The 20,956-nt window shown below is 58.3% G+C and overlaps 7 protein-coding genes across 7 annotated transcripts; 3 read left to right on the top strand and 4 right to left on the bottom strand.

Annotated features, from left to right (window-relative positions):
• Positions 1 to 140: 140 nt before the first annotated feature.
• Positions 141 to 2,172, bottom strand: PHYSODRAFT_313641 (hypothetical protein; the record flags this gene model as incomplete). The annotated part of the gene is made up of 5 exons (XM_009525873.1): positions 141 to 956; positions 1,028 to 1,182; positions 1,258 to 1,300; positions 1,378 to 1,527; positions 1,609 to 2,172. 5 exons carry the CDS (start codon positions 2,170 to 2,172, stop codon positions 141 to 143), a joined length of 1,728 nt encoding a protein of 575 aa, XP_009524168.1.
• Positions 2,173 to 3,069: 897 nt separating this feature from the next.
• Positions 3,070 to 5,344, top strand: PHYSODRAFT_256695 (hypothetical protein; the record flags this gene model as incomplete). Its single annotated transcript, XM_009525872.1, has 5 exons — positions 3,070 to 3,336; positions 3,430 to 4,278; positions 4,406 to 4,479; positions 4,552 to 4,745; positions 4,824 to 5,344. 5 exons carry the CDS (start codon positions 3,070 to 3,072, stop codon positions 5,342 to 5,344), a joined length of 1,905 nt encoding a protein of 634 aa, XP_009524167.1.
• A 102-nt stretch (positions 5,345 to 5,446) lies between these two features.
• PHYSODRAFT_488933 (hypothetical protein) lies at positions 5,447 to 7,149 on the bottom strand (the record flags this gene model as incomplete). Its single annotated transcript, XM_009525871.1, has 2 exons — positions 5,447 to 5,490; positions 5,565 to 7,149. 2 exons carry the CDS (start codon positions 7,147 to 7,149, stop codon positions 5,447 to 5,449), a joined length of 1,629 nt encoding a protein of 542 aa, XP_009524166.1.
• A 593-nt stretch (positions 7,150 to 7,742) lies between these two features.
• On the top strand, positions 7,743 to 13,118 carry PHYSODRAFT_491686 (hypothetical protein; the record flags this gene model as incomplete). Its single annotated transcript, XM_009525870.1, has 15 exons — positions 7,743 to 8,096; positions 8,364 to 8,684; positions 8,838 to 9,121; positions 9,311 to 9,415; positions 9,733 to 10,008; positions 10,091 to 10,232; positions 10,309 to 10,370; positions 10,449 to 10,513; positions 10,590 to 10,676; positions 10,763 to 10,819; positions 10,910 to 10,995; positions 11,082 to 11,129; positions 11,202 to 11,279; positions 11,352 to 11,654; positions 11,730 to 13,118. Coding segments are annotated over 15 exons (3,657 nt in total), but the record flags the coding sequence as incomplete, so codon positions are not given.
• A 60-nt stretch (positions 13,119 to 13,178) lies between these two features.
• Positions 13,179 to 17,736, bottom strand: PHYSODRAFT_285612 (hypothetical protein). The gene has a single exon (XM_009525869.1). It carries the CDS (start codon positions 15,362 to 15,364, stop codon positions 14,048 to 14,050), a length of 1,317 nt encoding a protein of 438 aa, XP_009524164.1. The 5' UTR covers positions 15,365 to 17,736; the 3' UTR covers positions 13,179 to 14,047.
• Positions 17,737 to 18,143: 407 nt separating this feature from the next.
• Positions 18,144 to 18,974, bottom strand: PHYSODRAFT_360096 (hypothetical protein; the record flags this gene model as incomplete). Its single annotated transcript, XM_009525868.1, has 3 exons — positions 18,909 to 18,974; positions 18,755 to 18,805; positions 18,144 to 18,675 (listed from the first exon to the last, which is right to left on the bottom strand). Coding segments are annotated over exons 1-3 (627 nt in total), but the record flags the coding sequence as incomplete, so codon positions are not given.
• Positions 18,975 to 19,222: 248 nt separating this feature from the next.
• PHYSODRAFT_285611 (hypothetical protein) lies at positions 19,223 to 20,234 on the top strand. The gene is made up of 2 exons (XM_009525867.1): positions 19,223 to 19,239; positions 19,541 to 20,234. The coding sequence occupies exons 1-2, from the start codon at positions 19,236 to 19,238 to the stop codon at positions 20,152 to 20,154; spliced, it is 618 nt and encodes a 205-aa protein (XP_009524162.1). The 5' UTR covers positions 19,223 to 19,235; the 3' UTR covers positions 20,155 to 20,234.
• Positions 20,235 to 20,956: the final 722 nt, after the last annotated feature.

Raw genomic sequence — 20,956 nt, 5'->3', positions numbered from 1 at the left:
GCCTTGTGATTAGTTGTACACGATGCGGGTAGCGTGTCTGCTCGGCTTGGCTCGATGGAAGCGCCGGATTGCGACTTAGTCCGCTCCCCACAATTGAGCGCAGGGCTCGTTTGGGTAGGCACATGTAGGCTGACTGTTGTTCAGTTATCGTCAAAGCTTGAGGTCCCTAGCAACTCGTTGCCACTCCCCATCAGCTCGTCTTGGTCGTCCTTTGTCAACTCCTCCATTGGTTGTGTCCTCTTTTCATCGTCTGCATCCATCGCTACTCCCACAGCGTCGGTATCTGCATCCATGTCGCCTTCACCGCCAGTTCCCTCCTCACCAGACGAGCTGCTGCTCTCATCATCGCTCGAGCTGCAGTAAGTGGACTTGGCACCGTTGAACATATGCCTTGACGGTGGAATAAACTCGAATGACAGCGGTCGAAGGTCGCTCGAAGATACCACGGGCGGTGGTGGGAGGTTAGACTGCCCCAGAAGCACCGGGTCGGGCTGTGGAATTTCCCATCCGAGAAGTCGACACAGCTCTTGCACGATCTCGTCTGAATATCCTAGCAGCTCTACGTCAAACTTGTGCGGGCGGCCGACCGGTTCTCTGTTGATCAGGATCATTGGTGTATCCTTTTTGAAGCGACCAACAATGCTACGCACAGGGTTCACCTTGAGAGAAGACCCCATGACCAGCACAAGGTCCGCCTCGCCTTCGTCACTTTTAATGGAGTCGTGAAAGCGCCGCGGCAGGGATTCACCAAAGAACACGATGTCGGGCTTGACGATTCCGTCTGGCGAGTTACAAGACTTGCACATCGGCACCTGCTGGTTCAGCACATCCTCACGAATTGCGTCGTTCGGGTACGTCCGTTTGCATGCCAAACACGTCGCCGTCGCGAACGAACCATGGCACAACACGGCGTGCTCGTGAGAGATGCCTGCCGCATGCTCTAACATGTCGATGTTCTGATAAGCAAATGCAGTCACCTTCATCAGTTTGTGCGATCACTGGCCACGCAGGAAAACAATGTGCGTACCTGGCTGTAAATTCGAAGCAGCTTGCCCTTCTCCTCCAACAGCTTTAAGAAGTAGTGGCTCGGAGACGGCACAAACGTAAAGCCGCTTGACTTTGGGAACAGCTCCTTCGCGAACGCGAAGAACGGGCGTGGGTTGGAGCGGAAGAACTCGATGTCTACACGAAACAAAACGAGATCAGTCAGATTCTTCCACGGATGTTGATCGTCTTGCGAACAATCATCTTTCGTACCGAACATGCACTGCGGGTTTGGCAAATTGTACTCGCCTAGTCGCTGCAAAAACATAACAAATGCACGAGTCAGAGACGTCCACCATCGCTGAAAAAAAAGCAGTATCTGCAGGAACATACGCTGTAAATTCCGTTCTCGGACCGGAAGTCAGGGATGCCACAGGACACGGAAATACCAGCACCCGCCAACACCACAATCTTCTTGCTCGAGCGCAGCAGCGATGCCACGTCCTGCAAGGTATTAACACTGTCCAGTTTCTCTCGCGGCCTCTGCAATAACACCACAAATAAAAAAACAATCAGATCCAAAAGACCACATCATATCCCACTCAGCCTCCACCTCAACCGTACCGAGGCTTGAGGCTTGATCAGTCGGATGCCCATGGAGAACATGGCTTCCCACAGTTCGTCATCGTCCACTGCAACTCCCTCCGAGACTCCAAGACCCAACGCGTCCAGCATCTGTCCAGCAGGCATGCCGGAGGTCTTCTGGTCCATGAGCCAGTTCATGAAGGCCTCCTCGTTCACGTCGCTGTCATCAGAGGACGAGTCTCCGTCCCCACCGAAGGGCGGCACGGGAGTGGGCATTGCAGAGGAGGAGGACGCTGATCCACTGGAGCCCGCCTGGTCTTCTTCGCCGTCGGGGGCGTCCGTCTCGTCGCTGGCTTGGTCCCGAGCTTCACTGATGGCCGACGCAGCCTCCACCGCGTCTGCGGCAGAGTAGGGCGAGGTAGAACCCCCCACCGGGGCCGGAGGGGGCGTCGCCTGCTCGTACTCGTCGTCCGAAGCCCGCTGTTTCTTGCTGGGCGGCGCGTTCGAGTGCATGTTCATGCTCACGCTTCGGTTCCTGTTGCCCATGGCGCTGGGGCTGCCGCCGCCGCTGCTGGTGCTGCCGGGGCTGCTCGGTTCTACCATGGCCGGAGGGGGGCTACTATTCACAACGGGTACGGTACTGCTGTCCGCAATTGATTGCTCCATTTCTCGGCGCGAGGGTTTGGACAGAGGCGAACGGGGTCCACCGGCGCCGGCGATTTCTCGAGGGTGTGTTCCTGGTTGTGGCTCTCACTTGGGCTCTGCTTGGCTGCCGGGGGGTCACGTGGGGGGCGCCTACACGCAGGGACAGGGGAGGCACAGCACCGCCGCCGCTTGTTTCGTTCTGGCCCGAAGAAGGCGCGTAAAGTTGGGAGCGTGCGGGGCGAGCGCTGATTGGCTGCGAATAGGGTAAAAATAGGCGTACCGGCCCCGCTGGCAAAGATGAACGTTAGGCAAGTTCTCGCAGGGTATGCAATGCTGAGGTTAATAGGAAGTAAAAGGTCCAATAAGCAATAGTAGAATAAAGATGATGACTATTTGCCTGTTCAAGCCAATAAAACTACCAAGTTTGTGTTACAGGATATATGATATTGGTGCGTTTAAGTTTCTCGGCGGAAGTAGCGGGATGGGTGATGTGGTGCACACATATTTCGCGGGTCTGACGTTGAAGTGGTTGGCGCCGTTATATGGACAACCTCGTGGCACTAACGTGGCGCGCGAAGTGAAGGCACCTCCCGCATCGATGCAGACACGCAGATACACTCATTGACAAGACCGACAGCCCGCCATGATCCCAGGCGGCTAAACTTTTCCGGGTGAGACCGAGGGCGATGGGCAACGTGGGTGCAATCAGGCCTGATCACGCTTTGCGGCACCGCGCTCGTCTACAGTGGCTACACTTTTTCGTCTACAAATGGCTTCGGCCCGAAATACCGGACCCTTTTATGGTTGAAACGATCAGTGAACTTCGGCTCGCACTCCGTTAATTCGCCTCCAGGAATGCCGACGTCTCCAGCCCCGACGCGATCCCTGAAGAAGTCGGCCTCGAGTCCGGCCCATGCGTCGGCTGCGTCCCCCGCGGTGTCGCCCACGCGCTCGGCCAAGAAGAAGAAGCAGCAGCAGCAAAGCGGCCACATCGACCAGCAGCTGCTCGTGCTCGAGCACGACGACGGCAAGCGCCACTCGCGCGAGCTCACGCTGTGTCTGAACGAGTACGCCAAGAAGATCGAGGACCTGCAGGAGAAGAACCGCCGGCTGGAGGAGGAGGTGCGTGTCCGACGGCGAGCGTGATACGAGCCACTCATTGATCCTCCAAGCTCACGCCATGTCCTTCGATTGTGTGTGTGTATGTTCAATCAGCTCGCGTTCGATGATCACGTGGCGCGGGACGACCCGTTCTTCAACGAGCTGACGGCCGAGAAGCTGTCCAACCTGTACCTGCAGGGAAACAACTTCATGATCCGTCTGGAGCTCGAGCGCAAGGAGGTCGCCAGGCTGAACGCGCTCATCCAGTCGCACGAGGCCATCCTCGCCCAGCAGAAGACGAAGCTGTACGAACTCGCGGCGCTGGACCACAACCACGCCATCATGCTCGGCCGCGTGCGCAAAATGGAGCACGACATCGACCGCCGGCTCGTCAAGATGAACGAGAAGCTCAACCGCAACCGCCAGCTGCGCGAGGTGATCGACGCGCACCGAACGGAGCGCGCTCGCATGGACGATATCTTCACCAAGATCTCCACTGAGACGCTGTCGAAGCGGCAGAAGGTGGCGCGAGTGGGTGAGGAAGTGGAGAAGCTGCGACAGGAGATCGAGGCCATTGAGCAGGAGATCGAAGACGTGCGCCAGGAAGGAGAAGAGTGGGAGATGAAGTGCGATCGACGGGCGGCCGTCCTGCTGCAAGAGCTCAAGGAGATCGCACTGCATCAGAAGGATCCAGAGGAGCTTGTTGATGTGGAGAAGTACAAGTTCTTGGGCGAAAACGACATCATGAAGAATGTGTCGGAGGCGCATGAAAGCGAGGTGCAGTCGCGTGCCAAGCGCAGCAAATGGAAAAGCGGCCAGGCCAAGGTCACGTCGGATACGATGCTGACCAAGTATCAAGAGAACCGCACGTATATCGAGAAGATCCACGAAGTCTCGGGAACGAAGACCGTCTCGGAGATGATCGACGCCTTCAACAACCAATATCCTTTCCCTCGAGATGCCGTTCATGCTGCCAGCTTCATGTGGAAGTGTACTTGATTGCGCTCCTTAACCCGGTCCTTGATTGCATTGCTTGCGCTTTGTTGCTCTGACGATTCGTACAGAAGCAGAACACTTCGACCGCATCCAGCACGTGAACCAACTGGCTGAGGAGATCGAAAACCACCGACAAGTTAGCACCAAGTTGCGCGAGGAGATCGGGAAGTAAGTGTTACTACGTAGCATCTCAAAAGTAGACGGCATCATCTTACCCCTCCGATTTGTGGCCTCGCTCAGATTGAAGCAGCGCAAAGACTCGGTCGACTTCCAGCGTATGAACCGAGTTGAAGGTCTACGATCGAAACTGCAGCACACAAATGAGCTCAAGAGACTGAAAGAGGACGCAAACCGAGAGATGCAGACGTTCCTGGAGGCGATCAAGCCGGCGGTGCTGCTTTTCCACTCCCGAATCGGGTGCTCAGACGTCCACAGTAAGCTCCTTATGCGGTTGAAATTCCATCACAATCTTGAGCGTTCAAATGAGCTCATAATGCTCTTGCTGTTGTCAGGCGATGGTGGCATGAAGCAGGTGCTTGGAGACATCGAAGAGCAGATCGTCTCAGTGCTGCAAGCCTACCATGCCAAGGTCGAGTCCACCAAAAAGGATGATCCAATTCCAACTATCGCCGCCACCAATCTGTCGCCCCAGCAATCACCCTCGAAACGTAAGGCTTCCGTTGCCACACGAGTCCGACGCAGCAGTAATGGAGCACGAGCTGTGGCAGAGCTCATCAGCGGAGGCGAATCCGCGCGCGCTGGGTCAGCAGCGTCTTCCTCAGCGATGGGCAGTCCCAAAGCTACACAGCAAGGTTCCCAGCCCGCTGCTACCGCTGCTGAAGGTATAAAGTCGCCCAACGCGAAAAACATCAAGGCTATGGTGTCAAAACAGCAGCCGTACCGATACGCGGGTCTGCGACCACCCCACATGTCCATGGAGGAGCTACGCAAGAAGGACAACGTGGAAGAGGAGTACCCGCTTACGTACCATGAGCTGAAGGTCAAAGTGTGGAATAGCGACACATCCCAGTAAGCCTCACGCTGTCAGTGCAGACTTGTGTACGCGTTAGCCCAAGCATTCTATTACGCAGAAATATATGGAGCGGGGCTTCCTGTCTATTGGCGTTCGCTTCATTTACTCCGTCTTGGCCTTCTTCGCCTCCGGTTCCTCTGTCTTGTCTAGGTCAACGATAGAAGCACAAAGCACGGTTAGATTGATGAATCAACCGCAAGATCAGTGCAGGGTTGCTCACCTTCAGATTTCTCGGCAGGAGTCGCGTTATCAGCCCTGTTGCCCACGGCACGTGCCTTCGGGCCCCAGTTCGGCTCCGGGTTAAGAGGGAAGCGCAACGCCTTAGGCTTCTCGTTCGGTCCTGGACGCTTAGACGAGAAGTTGGCCTCAAACTTGGGCTTCGTAGCAAGGATGCGGCTGCCGGGGGTCTCCTGGCCGTCACGCTTCTTGTTCAGCGGGTGCTTCTTCACCCAGCAGCGCATAATATCCCAAATAACGTCGTTCGGCGCGGTGGTCTTGATAGCCTCGGGAACCTTGTGGAACTGCGAGACTTCGTAGCCAGCGTGCCGAATGGCGCCCTGGATTTGTGACATACGAGGGTTCGAGCAGTGCAGGACCTTGCTCAGGCCAGGCAGCGTGTAGTGCAGCGGGGCATCCACCAGCTCCTCAGAGATCGTCGTCAGCAGGCCGTGGAGACGAGGCTTGGTGGGGAACTCCGTAGTGCTCTTCTCAACACGCTCGCGGATCTTTAGGACGACGTCGCGGCTGTGGAGAGGCGCCGACCAGATCGGGCCGGCCATCTTGTACTTGCCCTTGCACTGGTCGCACTCCTGGCCGACAATCGGGCCGCGCGAGGCGTGGTAGCTATTTCCGCTCGAGACGCCGAGCGGCTGCAGGTGGAAGCTCTCGCACTGCACGCACTGGTAGACGTAGGACAGCTTGGTCATGGCCTTCTTGACATTCACGGGCGACTTGTACACGCGCACGAACACGCGCACGTAGAAGTCGATGCTGCACGACGCGATGGGCACAATGTGGCGCGCGTAGCGGTTCGCGGACGACTCGATGGTCTGCAGCACCATGCGCAGCGCCATCTCGTGCAGGTAGTGCGACTTGTTGGGCAGCGCGCCGTAGCGCGAGAAGCAGACCTCGGGCTGCTTGCCCGACAGCACGGGCATGTCCGTGCACGTGACGCAGAGCAGTCCGCCGTTGCTGACGCTCTGCACGGCGCTGTCCAGGAAGATGGAGGCCGAGCCGTACGGGTCCAGGTCAATGACGTCGAACTGGTCCGCGGGCTTCCTGTGGTTGTACATGACGTCGGTGGCGTCCGCCTCATTGGGGATGACGCGGTCCAGCGGCAGCTCGTTGAACGCGACGTTGCGCTTGATGGTCTCCACGGCCGCGGGGTCCATGTCGTTCACGAGGATGGACTTGACGCCGGGGATCTGCTGGAAGTAGCGGATGGAGCGCAGGCCCGAGGCCGACAGCGCCTCGAAGATGCGGATGCCCTTGTCCTCCGCCGTGTCCTTGAGGTGCTGCTCGATCTCCTCGTCCGAGTACTCCTTGGGCACGAAGTCGGCCGCCTTGCCCGCCGCAGCGGCCTCCTTGCGCGACTCCTTGGCCAGCTGCTCACGCGCGCGGGTGCGCGCGAACTCGGAGATCATGGCGATGCTCAGGTCGCGGTTGAGCACCTGCACGGGGTTGTAGAAGACCCGGTTCTGCTCGGGGAAGATCATGACGCCGTCGCCCTCGCGGATGATCTTGTGGCCGGCGGGCGCCGGCTTGTTCTGCAGCTTCTTCGCCAGCGAGGCGGCGGACGTCGACATGGCGGAGCGGGCGTGGGGATGAGGAGAGCGGCGGCGCAGCAGCAACGAGTGTCCAAGGCGCATGCACCCGGTGGATCAGCAATGTGTGCGCCCGTCAATTTTGACTGGCCCGTGAAAATCCCATCTCCCATCATAGTCCTATGATATATCATACTGGTACATGGCTACGCTCTATTTATGGTACATGGCTACACTATTGGTTTAAAACAATTGATTAAAATCACTGATTTCTGTCTTGGAGAACGCTAAGCAGAGTGCGGAATCGCAGCCAAGAGCAAGGAAGAGAGCTACTACTCTAGATCGACGAGAACCAGGCGCGCGCGAGTGTTTCATGGATGGACAGCCAGGTGCAGAGACCCACCGCAGAGGTGCGTACCGATTGCCGCGTCGCGCGCTCGCTGCAGCGCCGTGTATCGCAAGATATCTCTGTCACAACATGGATCCATGTTGCTGGTTGATACCCCTTAATGCGAGTACTAACGCCGCTAAACCGCTGCTATTTGCTGTAAAATCTAGGTGGAGGTCGCGGCGGAGGCTTGGGACGCAAAGGAAGCGGCGGACGCTCGGTCTATCGACGTGTGCAGCCCCCAGTAGGCGACGCCACAAGCCCCGGCGCCAAGAGCAGCCACCGCTCGGTGCAGGTGGTGACCGACGCTGCTGCAGCCAATGGGGACAAGGCAGATGCGGCCCCCGCGGCTCCGTTTAGGTCGTCGCTGCGCTCGTCACTGCAGGATTCGCTGCAGAAGGACGCGCCGCCCAAGCGCAACGAGCGCTCGGTGCGCGTGGAGAGCGACAAGAAGGGCGGCAAGGAGCGGCCCAAGAGCGGGAGTCATGCGCCGCAGCAGCACAAGAAGGAGGAGCTGCAGGTGCAGACGAAGGGTCCGCGACAGGTCATTTCGCTGTCCTCGCCCTCGCCGCAGAAGGGCGCGGGCAAGACGAAGCACTTCGTCAGCAGCTTGGCGCAGTCGATCGACCAAAAGGGAGATCAACCGGCGAAACAGGACAGAGGCGAGCGAACTGGAGCTGGGGCTGGATCAGCAGGTGCAGGTCGGCAGGGATCGTCGCTACGGCGTTCGAGTAGCAGGGAGCCGGCGCGTCGGTCGAATAGCAGGGAGCCGAGAGGACAGCGGGGTGGCGAGAGTCAGGGGTCGTACCGCAATGCGGAGCGAGGGTCTGGTAGTCGCTCCGTGTCGAGAACGAGACTGAGCCGGAAGAACAGCACTGACAGTGTGTCCTCGCAACGCTCGGACCGCAGTGACAGGAGCTATCGCAGCGAGCGCTACAGCGAGGAGTACAGGTCGAGCCTTCACGATGGACCCCAGCCTCTGCGTAGGCTCTCAAGTGGATCAGCTACGCAGGCGCCATTTAAATCGTCGCTGGCGGGGTCGATGTCGAGTACGAAGAGCTCTCAGGACGTTCGCTTTCAAAAGGAACGCCCGTTGTCGGGATCTATTGGGCGCTCGTTCGGGAGGCCTGCGCAAGATCCAGCGTCACAACGATCGTCGCTGGATGGTGGGGCTTCATCCCTGCGTAGGGTAAACTCGAGTTCTCCGGTGGGGGCTTCAGCTGGTAGGCTTAGTTCTCAGGATGCTCGGTGGACAGGTCCTCCGGATTCACAGCGATCTCCATCGGCGCCCGGTGGTGGGCTGAGGAAAAATGCACCTGTTGGAGATCCCATTTCACCAAAGCCACAGAAGTCTACTGGAGGTCAAGAAAAGGAGGAGACGGCCGTGAAGGCACCGCCAGCACCCGCTGTTGTTGACGAGGCGGAGCGCAAACGCCTTGCCGACAAGCTCAGAGAGCGGATGGAGGCACGACAGAAAGAGCGCGGTGGCAGTTTGGCGCAGATGATGAAGGCGCCGTTGGATCGCAAGGGCTCAATGGAGGACGAGCGGCGCAAAAGCCCGCTCGCTGCAAGGAAGGAGCTCGAAAATGACGGCTCAAGCGCTGAAAAGGATGCGAGAACCCGCGAGTACTATGCCAAACTCGACAAGGACAATGCTGATCGCGAGGCGGCGCGACGTGCGGCTCCTTTCAAGTCTTCATTGAGCTCGTCGATTGAGCAAGCGCCAGCCAAGCCGCCGTCGTCACTAGCGGCATCGATTGATTCTGCGCCACCTCGAACTCTGAGGTCTTCGCTGCAGGCGTCAATGGAAGCAAGGCCAGCCCGGACGCTCAAGTCGTCGTTGACAGCATCGCTTGCGCCGTCTCGACCAGTTGTCGCACGTGCCAAGAAGCCGACGTACTCGCTTGCGGAGCTCAGGAGGTAAGCCGATGACGCGCAAGAGACGGCATATGTCCTGCTATCGTTGAACACTAACTGACATTCCTCTGCAATTTCTATTGCGTGAGCAGACTCATGGCGTTTGCGCTTCCGAGGCCTGCAGATCTAATGGATATGAAGATCGTCGATGTTACTCAAGTTCGCGACCCAAGCTCCGTCTCCAAGCGGTCGTCTGGACGCCTCGGTGCGGGCTATGGAATTGGGCGGTCTATTGGAGGCAGTATTCAAAAGGGCGAACGGTCTGGACGTGGTGCAGTTTCAAGAGGTCAGGGTGGCTCGGGTGGCGGTAGACGCGAGAGGCCAGGCCGAGGCGGCCGTGGTGGTGGTCGCGGCGGCCGTGGAGGTGGTGGCCGTGGAGGTGGCCGACCGCCCCCGCCTCCGCTGTATGATGGCCCTATTGAACCTCTGACAGTGTCTGAAAACCGCTGGAAGCCCACGAAGGAGAAGGAGGTTTCTCCTCTCGAGAAAACTCTGAACTATGTAAAGAGTCTGCTGAACAAGCTTACGAGGGAAAAGTTTGCGAAGTTGACAAATGAGCTCTGCGCAGTTGAGATCGACAGCTTTGTGTTGTTGAGGTACGTCCATTCGTACAGCGAGCAAGTGAAATGGTGCAAGATCGGTGGATTCTAACAAGTCTGATGTATTGTTGCTTCGCAGTTCGATTGTTTCAACGATCATGGACAAGGCCTTGGAAGAGCCCAACTTCGCCGACGTGTATGCCGATTTGTGCAAGGAATTCCACTTGCGGACGACTAAGAAAAGTTGGAGCTTTCTGAGTGTGCTGAGTGATGAAAACGACGTACGTTCTTCGAAACGGGCGACAATTTCCTGCTACCCGGGCTCTGCTAATCCATTTATCGTGTATGAATATGCAGTCATTCTACTGGACAGCGATCGACAAGGCAACGTTCCCTTCGTTTGCTGGCCCTTTTGATAGGTATGTATGCTCTATCTTACATCTAGTCAGTCGGATGATTTGGTCTCATTTATTTAATTGTCTGATTTGACTCAAAAGCCCGCACAACTGCCTCGAGGATGTTGAACTAGCTGAAAGCACAGCGACTTCTACGTGTGAAAGTGGTAAGAAGCATGCGTGTATCCGGTATTGTGTACTTGTAGTACTAACTTCAGACGATGTGTTTCTTTCGTTGTGAAGCATCTATTCCTTCTGTGCAATTCCGTCGTCATGGCGACTATTTGGTTGCTGTGGGTGAAAAGGAGGCAGGGGTTTTCTATTACTCAAGTAAGGCACTACGATACCTGTATCTTTGATTCTGTTGTGTAGAGCGATGATCTCAACGTTGTATTGTGCGTGGCTGTGTGGAGTAGAGCGGAAAATCAACGATATCGGCGGAGATGAGCCGTTCGGCGGGCCTTTCGAGTCAGGTACGCGTTCTCTTAACTCAGGACGCTGGCAGCTCTGTACTTTGACTAATGATGATTCTGTGAACGTAATGCTCATTATGTTTGCTGTAGCCGAGCTTGCGCGCCACGCAGCCGCAACTCAGATCACATTTACCCGGCTGCTTGTCTACCGTTGCCAAGGCGAATTTGAGAAGACGGTATGCAGGCTGTGTTTGCGTCCATTAATCAACGAGGCTAACGTGAACTTGATCCTGTATGATAGAACAAACACGCTGGCCCTCAGGAAGAAAAGAAGGAAGAAGAAGAAGTTGATCCTCGACGCCGTGAAATCGTACGTATCTCGCAGCCATATTGTTCTTGTGAGTGAGTTGCTGGTCTAATTTCGCGGTGTTCTTTTCCAAAGCTTGCGATGCGTGCGAAGGCCAAGATGCTGGGTAACATCCGCTTTATCGGTGAGCTGTACAAGGTGGATCTGATCAAGGTATGAAGATGTTTCACTCCACCGGTTTAAAAAATGTATTGGGCTAACCGCGTTAACTACGCACCTATCCAGCAATCCGGAGTCCAAGGCTGCATCTTTTATTTGCTCGGATTGGAACTTATCCCCGGAGAGGATGGACAGGAACACCAGGCTCAAGCCGTGCGTTTCCCCGATGAGCAAGACCTGGAAGCACTGTGCAAAATGCTGGCCACGGCCGGCAAGAAGTTCGACCAGCCGAAGACAAAGACGATTATGAAAATCATCATTTTGCGTATGGTGGAGCTGTCGGACGACACGAGACTACCGTCGCGGGCTCGGTTCCTCGTGAAGGATGTTCTTGAAACGAGAGACCACATGTGGGAGCCTCGTCGCAAGGTAAGGATCGTGTTTAAACCCGCTCGCACAGCAGCAGGTGCTAACATTGATTTATTTGACGCTTGACTACAACAGGAACTGCAACAGAAAACGCTGGAAGAGGTTCGCAGGGAGGCTCAAAAGCTGCAGCAGCAAGGCAAGAATGCGCAGCACGATGACGTCCAACGCCGTCGCCACAAGACGCGGATCTCGAGCGCGCAGCTTGCAAAGCAGAGCAGCAACCTCATTGTGGCTAAGAAAGAGGAGCCGGAGGAGCCCGAGCATGATGAGGCGGAAGAACTGTCGCCCGCGCAAATGTCGAGCCGCATCAAGAACATCATCCAGGAGTACATCTCCATCCTGGACCTGGACGAAGCCACCACGTGCGTCCAAGAGTTGGCCGTGGACCCGTACCATGTCGAGTTCGCCGAGCAAGCGATCAACACGGCGCTGGAAGGTAAGACCAGCGAGCGCGAGCACGCCGTTGAGCTGCTTGTGGGGCTGTACGAGCGCGGTGCACTGGACGCCAACTCAATTCAGGCCGCACTGACCAACGTCATGGAGTTCCTCGAGGACATGCGCATCGATTTGCCGCTGATTCATCAATACTCGGCTTTGATCTTCGGTCGATTGGTGGCTGCGGGTTGCTTTGGTCTCTCGTGGATCATTTCCGAAGCTCTGGCCCATTGCGTGGAGTGCAAGCTTACGTCGCTGGTGTTCCCCGAGGTGCTGTCCGTGCTGGAAATGGAGAGCGACGAGCGGACGGTGATCCGAATGCTGACGGATGAGGAGATCACACCGGAGAGTGTGCTGCCTGCTGCAGTGAGGGCGAACGAGGCTGAGGTGGAAGCGTACCTCCGTGAGAACGGCATCGAGGACTTCTTTGGCGGTGGAGACAGCGACGAGGAGGACGAGCTGGATCAGGAGACCGCCGGCAAGATGCGCAGCACTTTGGAGGAGTATCTCTCGGTCAAGGACTTCAACGAGGTGGTGCAGTGCATCGAGGAGCTCGAAGCCGTCCCTGATCGCTGGCGGCACTTTGTACACATCATGCTGGCGTTCAGCCTCGAGGCGAAGCAGTCTGTGCGCGCTGACGTGGCTGAGCTGCTGGTCCAGCTCTGCACCGGTGAGAAGATCGCATCGGAAGACATCGAGGCCGCTATAGAGACCATCCTAGACGACTACGACGACCTGCGCGTCGACATTCCGCAGCTCGCCGTCAACCTGAGCGAGCTGTGGACTCCACTGTTTGTGAAGCAGGCTCTCTCGGTGCACTGGCTGAGTGAGGCGTGTTCGCACGTGGCCGAGAGCGGCCGTGCAGCAGACGTACTCGATGCACTGCTCAGGAACTTCGAGACGCGCGAGGGACAAGAGGCTTTGGTGGCTTGGTGGAAGAAGCAGGAGGACGTCGACGCAGTGTGGGCGCAGATGTCGCCCGCGGCAGAAGACGAGCGACTGATTAAGTGGAAGTCGCAGCTGCAATGAGGTGCTACGTCCTCCTTCCTTCACAACAATAGCGCAGATTGAACGCAGGACGGCCGACTGCTCCACACCTCAGCCTCACGTCGCTGGCACGGAGCCCGACATGCAAGAAGCTGCCGGGCAGAGAAGCAGGAAATGCCAAGGACCTCCAGGAGACTCCTGCTGTACGCGGTGTGTAAGTGCGGGGACAACGGGGTCTGTGTGAATATGAACAGATGTGCTGCAATAGTGTTATGGATGTTGCTCTTGTTGTCTTCCAGCGTCACGTCGGACTGGTCTGGCCTGGTCTCCGCTCACTGGATCGTGCACAAGCAGCCCTGGCCCGAGTCCGGGCCGCACCCGGGCACTTCCGTGTCCACGGCGGCGACTTCACTGGGCTTCGACACGCTCTCCTTGCCGTCTGCAGCCTTGGCCACCTCGTAGATGCGCACCTCGTACGTGCTCGTGGGGTTGAGGTCCTCCAGCACCACCTCAGAGGCGCCCACGGCCGCGTCCACGGTCTGCGCGCCCTGCTCCCACGTCGAGCCCGCCTCCTTGTACTCGTAGCGGTAGAACGACGTCGCAGCGGAGGGCGCCACCTCCAGCGTCACGGAGAACTCGGAGCGCGTCTTGAGCTTCGCCGGCGCAGGCTGCGCGACCGACGACGACGACGCCATTGCTGCTGCTGTGCTGCTGGCCGTTTCTGAGACTGACTTGTGTATTGTCGGATGCCCCGGTTTGTACAGAGAGGATCCGTTTTAGCCTGCACTGCACGAGGGCACTTCAACGACGGCAACATTCATGCTGGGGTGAGTGAGGTGAGGCGAGGTGGGGTTTTCAATGCTGCAGTAAGCGTGTGTATTTATTAAAGCCTCGCTGATACCGCCGCCGCGCGCAACGATGATAGCCTGCTGTGTCCGGCTGCTCGCCGCTGCGCGAGCCGAGCGCCCGATCTAGTTGTAGACCATGTACTTGGGCGTGGACGAGAACTTCTTGTAGCCCTTGATGACCTTGTTGACCGACTCGAGGAAGTCCTTCTCGCTCACGGACTTGCGGCGCGCGCGGATGGCGAACATGCCCGCCTCCGTGCACACGCTGCGCAGCTCGGCGCCCGTCGTGTTGGGGCAGAGCCGACTCACGAGCTCGAAGCGGATGCCGCGGTCGCAGTTCATGCTCTTGGCGTGGATCTTGAGGATCTGCGTGCGGCCCTCGAGCTCGGGCAGGTTGAACTCGACCTTGCGGTCCAATCGGCCGGGGCGCATGAGTGCCGGGTCCAGCGTGTCGGGACGGTTCGTGGCCATGAGCACCTTGATGTTGCCGCGCGGGTCGAAGCCGTCCAGCTCCGTGACGATCTGCAGCATGGTGCGCTGCACCTCGTTGTCCGTGCCGCCCTCCTCGGAGCTGCTGCGCGCGCCGCCGATGGCGTCCACCTCGTCAAAGAAGACGATGCAGGCCTTCTTGGAGCGCGCCATGGTGAAAAGCTCGCGCACCATGCGCGCGCCCTCGCCCACGTACTTCTGCACGAGCTCGCTGCCGATGACGCGGATGAAGCACGCGTCCGTGCGGTTGGCCACGGCGCGCGCCGACAGCGTCTTGCCCGTGCCGGGCGGGCCGTAGAGCAGCACGCCCTTGGGCGGGTCGATGCCCAGGTTCACAAACCTCTCCGGGTGCAGCAGCGGCAGCTCCACGACCTCGCGCAGCTTCTCGAGCGCGTCCTTGGCGCCGCCCACGTCGTCGTACGTCACGTCGGGCTTGTCCTCGACCGTCATGAGCGACACCGTGGGGTCGATCTTGGGCGGCAGCGGGATCTGGATGGCGTACTTGGTGCGGTCCACGCCCACGCGCATTCCCTCCTCAATGTCCGTGGGCGCCACCTTCTCGCCCAGCCCCACGACGAACTTGGCGATCTGCTTGACGTTGATCATGTACTTGGCGTCCTCCTCGCCGGCGTTGATGATCTTGGTGCAGCGCGCCACCTGCAGCGGCTGCTCCTCCTGCATCATCTGCTTGTCGCTCACGAGGTCCCACTGGCTGGGCAGGCTCAGCCCCGTGTCGCTCTCCTTGATGCCGATGAGGTCGTTCACGGCCTTCTGCGCCTTCTTGATGTCGTCCTCCACCTGCTTGATCACGCGCGAGTACGGGCCCAGGCCGTACGTCTTCAGCAGCGCGATGTCGCCCTCGTCCAGCACCGTCTCCGGCCCGGCCAGCAGGTCATCCTCCTCGTTGTCGTAGTCCTTGGTGTTGCTCGTCTGACACTCGCCCGCCGCCATGGTACCTGTCGCCCGATCTTCTCGCCTGCCTTCCTCAGTGTATTGGCGTTCTCGGGGGAAATTGAGGAAGCAATCTTCGCACTTAGCCGAGAATAGCAGTCTACATACTTATGTAGGTTGGGTCAATCTAGAAGTATTTGTAGGATGGGACCAGTCCACATTTGGCTGGTCAAAAGGCTCAATAACGTTAGGCTCGATCCTCGACGACGACGATGGCGGCGCTGGGCGTGATGGCGGAGGCGGCGAACGCGCGGCTGCTGCAGGAGCGCGTGGAGAGCGTGCGCGAGCAGCTGGCGCAGCTGCAGGCGCAGGTGGAGCGCTACGACGCCGTGGCCGACACGCTGGCGGAGCTGCCCAAGAAGCTCTCGCACCGGGTGATGGTGCCGCTGGGCAAGCGCGCCATGGCGCCGGGCAAGATCGTGCGCTCCAACGAGGTGCTGGCCCACCTGGGTGACGACTATTTCTCCTGGCGGTCGGCTCCGCAGGCTGTGGAGGCCATTGAGCGCAAGAAGAAAGGTGTGGAGAGCTTTGATGACGACCCAAAGGAGGGACTGAGATTATGGTACTAACGCTACTGGCTGCTGTGCTGCTGCTGCTACAGCGCTGCGTAAGCAGATGGAGGCGCAGGAGGAAAACCTGCGCGAGCTGGACGCCAAGAAGACGGACGTGCGCAGCGTCGCGCAGCTGCAGAAGATGTACGAGGACGAGAACATCCGCGAGATCCAGGAGACGGAGGAGGAGAGCGAGCTGGGCCCCGTGCCGCGCGCCACGGAGGAAGACATCAAGGAGTTCTTTGAGGTGGAGGAGCAGGAGCGGCTCAAGCAGGAGCAGGCGGCCTGGAGCTGGGACGACATGATGAAGCGCATGGAGGACCTGGAGGCGCGCGAAGCTGCCGGCGAAAGCCCCGAGGGGGAGGACAAGGCGAAGGAGCAGGAGCTGGAGGAGTCGACGGAGGCACAGGCTGCTGCGCTCAAGGCCAAGGGCAACGAGGCGTTCTCTCGTCGACGCTTCCAGGCAGCCGCTCAGTACTACTCGCAGGCTATCGAGCTGGACCCGACATCACACGTACGTATGCATGGATCCGGCGATGCATTGTGTTAAACTAGGCCTTTGACTGACCTATTCACACATTGCAGATTATGTATGGCAACCGCGCTGCGGCGTACCATCGTCTGAAGAAGTACAAGCTGGCGCTGGATGATTCGGACGTCGCCGTCTCCTTGCACGAACCGTGGGTCAAGGGCCACTACCGCAGGGCGTGCGCTCTCGCAGCACTGGAACAGTTTGAGGAAGCTGCTGAAGCCTACGAGCGCGCCATGGAGCTGTGCCCCACCGACGAGAAACTAGAAGAAAAGGCCAAGCAGATGCGGGAGAAGGCGAAAGCCAAGGCTAATGGTGGAGTGCAGGACGAGGACAAACCAGAGCCGAAGCCCAAGCCAGTCCCTAAGCCATCAACCGCGAGCTCAGCGCCTGCATCGTCGCCGTCAATCAAGCCGCCAGTGCCAGCATCCTCTTCGTCATCGTTTGTGTCGGCCTCTTCGGCGTCGACAGCATTTTCCGGCAGTATCGTGGAGCACGAAATCGCCGAAAAGGTGCCGGCCCCAGTGTCTGTACCGGGAGCTTCCTTCGCTGAACCTCGACAGTCACGTTTCCAGGGCTCTAATTACACCGGCCAGACGGTGACACTGGAACCTGTTGGCGAAGTTGTACGTACATCTTGTGATGTTGGTTGTTGCCAGTGTTGACTCACTTACCTGATCTTCGTGTGCATTATTAATTTTTGTTGCAGCAACCGGTCAAGCGAGTTTCTCGTTTCAAAGCGGCGAGAGCAGCCCGCGGATCGAACTAGTTAGACCAATGCATCCGCTGTGGGACGTAAGGTTATACGGTATGGTATCGAACAGATCAGAGCTAGCGCAATAGCAACAATACAGGCAGGTCTAGAAAGTTACGCCGTTGAGGCACAGAATATATTTACCCGCTATAGCTTGAGCCTGCCCCCACCTGCCTTCTATCACTCGCAGCGACATTTTGCATTCTACCTACCAGTCGCCAGTCATGGCAGCGTCGCTCTCGCGGGCTTCGCGCTGCTTTCGCTTGGCGGCCAGAGCCAGCGGCTTGAGGAACGAGGACTCGAAGAAGTCCACGTACTTATTCATGCTGGTAGCGCCCTTGTCGGAGTCGAGTTCCTCGTGCAGCTGACCGAGAGTGGGCACCTTGAAGGGGTCGAAGGCTGCCATGTTGGCCACATCGATAGGCACACAAACACGTCCTGTCTTGGGGTGCACAGCGAACGGACTCTTCAGCAAGTGATTCCGCTGCTTGGACACGTTGGCATCCAGTCGCGGGTACAGGTAGGCCAGCACGATCTCCTGAAGGCACGTGCGCAGCTCGGCCGCTTGGAAGCGCTTGTTCGCGTCACTGTTGGGGGCAGGACGTTTGAGGCTGCTTCCACTGCGCGCGGCATTGGCATTCTTCAGCACTTGCTTGTCCACGGCATCTCTGAGCTCGCGCCACTTGTCACTCGCTGTCGTATTACAGTTCGTAGCGCCCCAACGACGCGTCATGTTGGCGCGGATGTCCTCATCGGGCACCATCGCCAGCAGCTTGATCCACTGCTTCTCCGAGCACAAGATTCCCTGACCCTTTTCTGACAGAATCACGTCCTCGAACATCGGCTCCAGCAGGCGGTACGCGCGGCTAATTTCAAAGACAGCAAGAAGTTAATAAATCTCCTCAACATCATCTCACCTTCAAGCAGATTGACATGTAAACTCACTCCAGCGACGGGTGCAGCGGTTCACGCAGCTTGACCTTCCTGGCTGAGTTCTCGTTGCCCTCCACGAGCGACAAGTACCCGACCACAGCCGATCGCGCTTCGTTCTCGAGCGCACGCGCCTGCTCGTCCGAGACCCAGCAATGGATACCACGACGCCCGGAGTAGACCCAGAGCAGGTTCTCGAAGCCAAAGTCCTCGCGCAGCGCGGCGTTCAGCACCTCCACCGCCGCCACCATGAACTGCCAGCAGCGGTTGCAGATGGCGGCGCCCTCGCAGCACGTTCGGATGTCGTCGTAGTCCGTAAGATCGATATCGAACACGAGCTCGCGCTGCTCGGGGGTGAAGTCCGCGGCGCTGACCTTGCCCTTGTCGGCGGGGGACACGGAGAACACGGCGCCGATATCGATTTTGAAAGGCAGCGTCTTGCTCATGCTCGCCTTGAGCTCCTCGGCATTGTGGAAGGCCTTGTAGCGGATGTACGTGTCGTTCTCGAGCGTGTACGACAGCTCGCGGCGGAACAGGAACTCCTCCCCTGCAGAACCGGCACCAGAGACATAAAGTTAGCTCTCTGTAGCTGCATATTATGCAGTGATAGTGAGAGGTAGACGCACCTCCGTCGTAGCTGAGCCATTGGGTTATCTGCTGGTACGGGAACAGTCGATCTGCAGGGGTTACGGAGCGCGGTTGGGCGCGTGTGAGGGCTCATTCGACGCGGGAGAAAGTGGAGAGCATGGTCATGTAGACTGCGTGCGCGCACGCACGCACCATAGTAGAGCTGCAGCAGCTCCGCGGAGAAGTCCTCTTGCGGCATGACGCACGACGTCACTTGCAGGCGGCAAAAAATGGCGGGTAAGCTCGATCCAGTCGGCGCTGATTGGGCGAAACTCCGATGGAAACTTGGTGTGGCAGAACACCACCTTACACTTGGATTTGGTGTTTCGACACACCAAATAGTCATAGTAGTTTCACCCAATCAGCGCCGACTGGAGCTCCCCGCCACCGTTTCCACTGACTGGTTGGGGCGCCTCGAGGCTCGACGCTTCCGCGCAGGCTCCGCCATCCGAACAGTACCGAAATTACTCCGTCGGAATCATGGGTAAGCTTCGCGGCCCGCGCCTGCCTCTCTCCTTCTACGTCTCCCTCTCTTCGTTCGCCGCCGTGGAGTTCTCCGCGGGACGGAGGTGCTGCTGCTAAGTGCGCACGCGTCGACGTGGCGGGTTCCCGAGTCTCGACTCCCCGCTCTCGACCGACCCCAGACCCACTGCTGCATCCCTCGTCGGGCAGCATTCGGGTCTGCGGGTTCTCCGTCCCGCTGCCGTCCCCCATGACCGACGCACAGAGCGGATCGATATCATTCTTGCGGCCCAGTACGCTAACGTTTCTACTACTTTAATCAGGTATCTCTCGCGATTCGCGCCACAAGCGCCGCGAAACTGGTGGCAAGCGCAAGCAGTACCGCAAGAAAAGGAAATTCGAGCTCGGCCGTCAGCCCGCTAACACCAAGCTCGGCGGCAAGCGCGTGCACACCGTGCGCGTCCGCGGTGGCCACCTGAAGTTCCGCGCTCTGCACCTCGAGACGGGCAACTTCTCGTGGGGCACGGAGGTCTGCGCCCGCAAGACCCGTATCCTCGATGTCGTGTACAACGCCTCGAACAACGAGCTTGTGCGTACCAAGACGCTCGTGAAGGGCGCCGTGGTGCTGGTGGACGCCACCCCGTTCCGCCAGTGGTACGAGGCCCACTACGGTGTCAAGATCGGCGTCAAGAAGAACGCTGAGAAGACCGAGGAGGAGGAGGTCAAGAAGTCGGACCACGTGCTCCGCAAGCTTGCCGCCCGCCAGCGCACCCGCGAGCTCGACGCCAAGCTCGACGAGCAGGTCGCCTCGGGCCGCCTTCTCGCCGTCATCTCGTCGCGCCCCGGCCAGTCCGGTCGCGCCGACGGCTACATCCTGGAGGGCAAGGAGCTTGAGTTCTACCAGCGCAAGCTCGCCACCAAGAAGTCGAAGAAGTAAGCTACTTCCTAGTCTTTGCCGTGGTCGCTTTCCACACCGCCACTAATGAACAACGGAGTTGATTTCAGCTAAACATAAACGTCTTGTATCTTTTTCGCTTCAATCATTCCTCTCGTTATCCATGGCCACTCTTACTAGCCAACAATGATAGCAACAACCACACAGTGCTCACATTCATGAGGTCTCCCAACAAACGTGGTTTGGTTCTACCGAAGTGTTGAGTCCTGATCTTCAGCAGATGCACAACAAATCAAATTAAAGCGTTGTTAGAAGAATTCCACCGCCGTGAACGCTGCTGCTATTTTACGCTGGGGATATGACACGACGTCAAATCTAGGCCAGACACTTGATCTAACCTTACGTGGCTCAATATGTGGCGAAGAAAACAAAGGCATCGCTCAACGCCAGTACCTCGGAGTTCGCACTCACACCAAACGGCTCGCCGTCATCCAGCGTCGCCGACAGTGACGCTCTCAACTCACGATGGAAATCAATTCCGCCGCCGGTAGTGAAATGCACCCCCTCGTTGCACCCTGCAGGTAGCTGGGAGATTGCAGCAGCTACCATTGCGAACGATGCTCGGTACCAGGGCGGCCTGTTCGCTTTGAGCCACTGGATTGAGCGTGGGCGAGCGGTGCAGCACGCGAGCGAAGCTGCCAAATACGTGCTTGGAATGCGTCACGCCCTGCATCTACTGACCCAAGTTGGAGAAGATGCAGTGGTCGCCGATGAATCTTGGGGACTCACGTATGAAGCCTACGACCTGTGGAAGAACACAGCGCTGGCAGCCATGCGGTTCACA

Source organism: Phytophthora sojae (genome assembly GCF_000149755.1).
Source record: "Phytophthora sojae unplaced genomic scaffold PHYSOscaffold_3, whole genome shotgun sequence".
NCBI classification, from domain to species: domain Eukaryota; phylum Oomycota; class Peronosporomycetes; order Peronosporales; family Peronosporaceae; genus Phytophthora; species Phytophthora sojae.
This window is presented reverse-complemented; position numbering and strand designations above follow the sequence as displayed.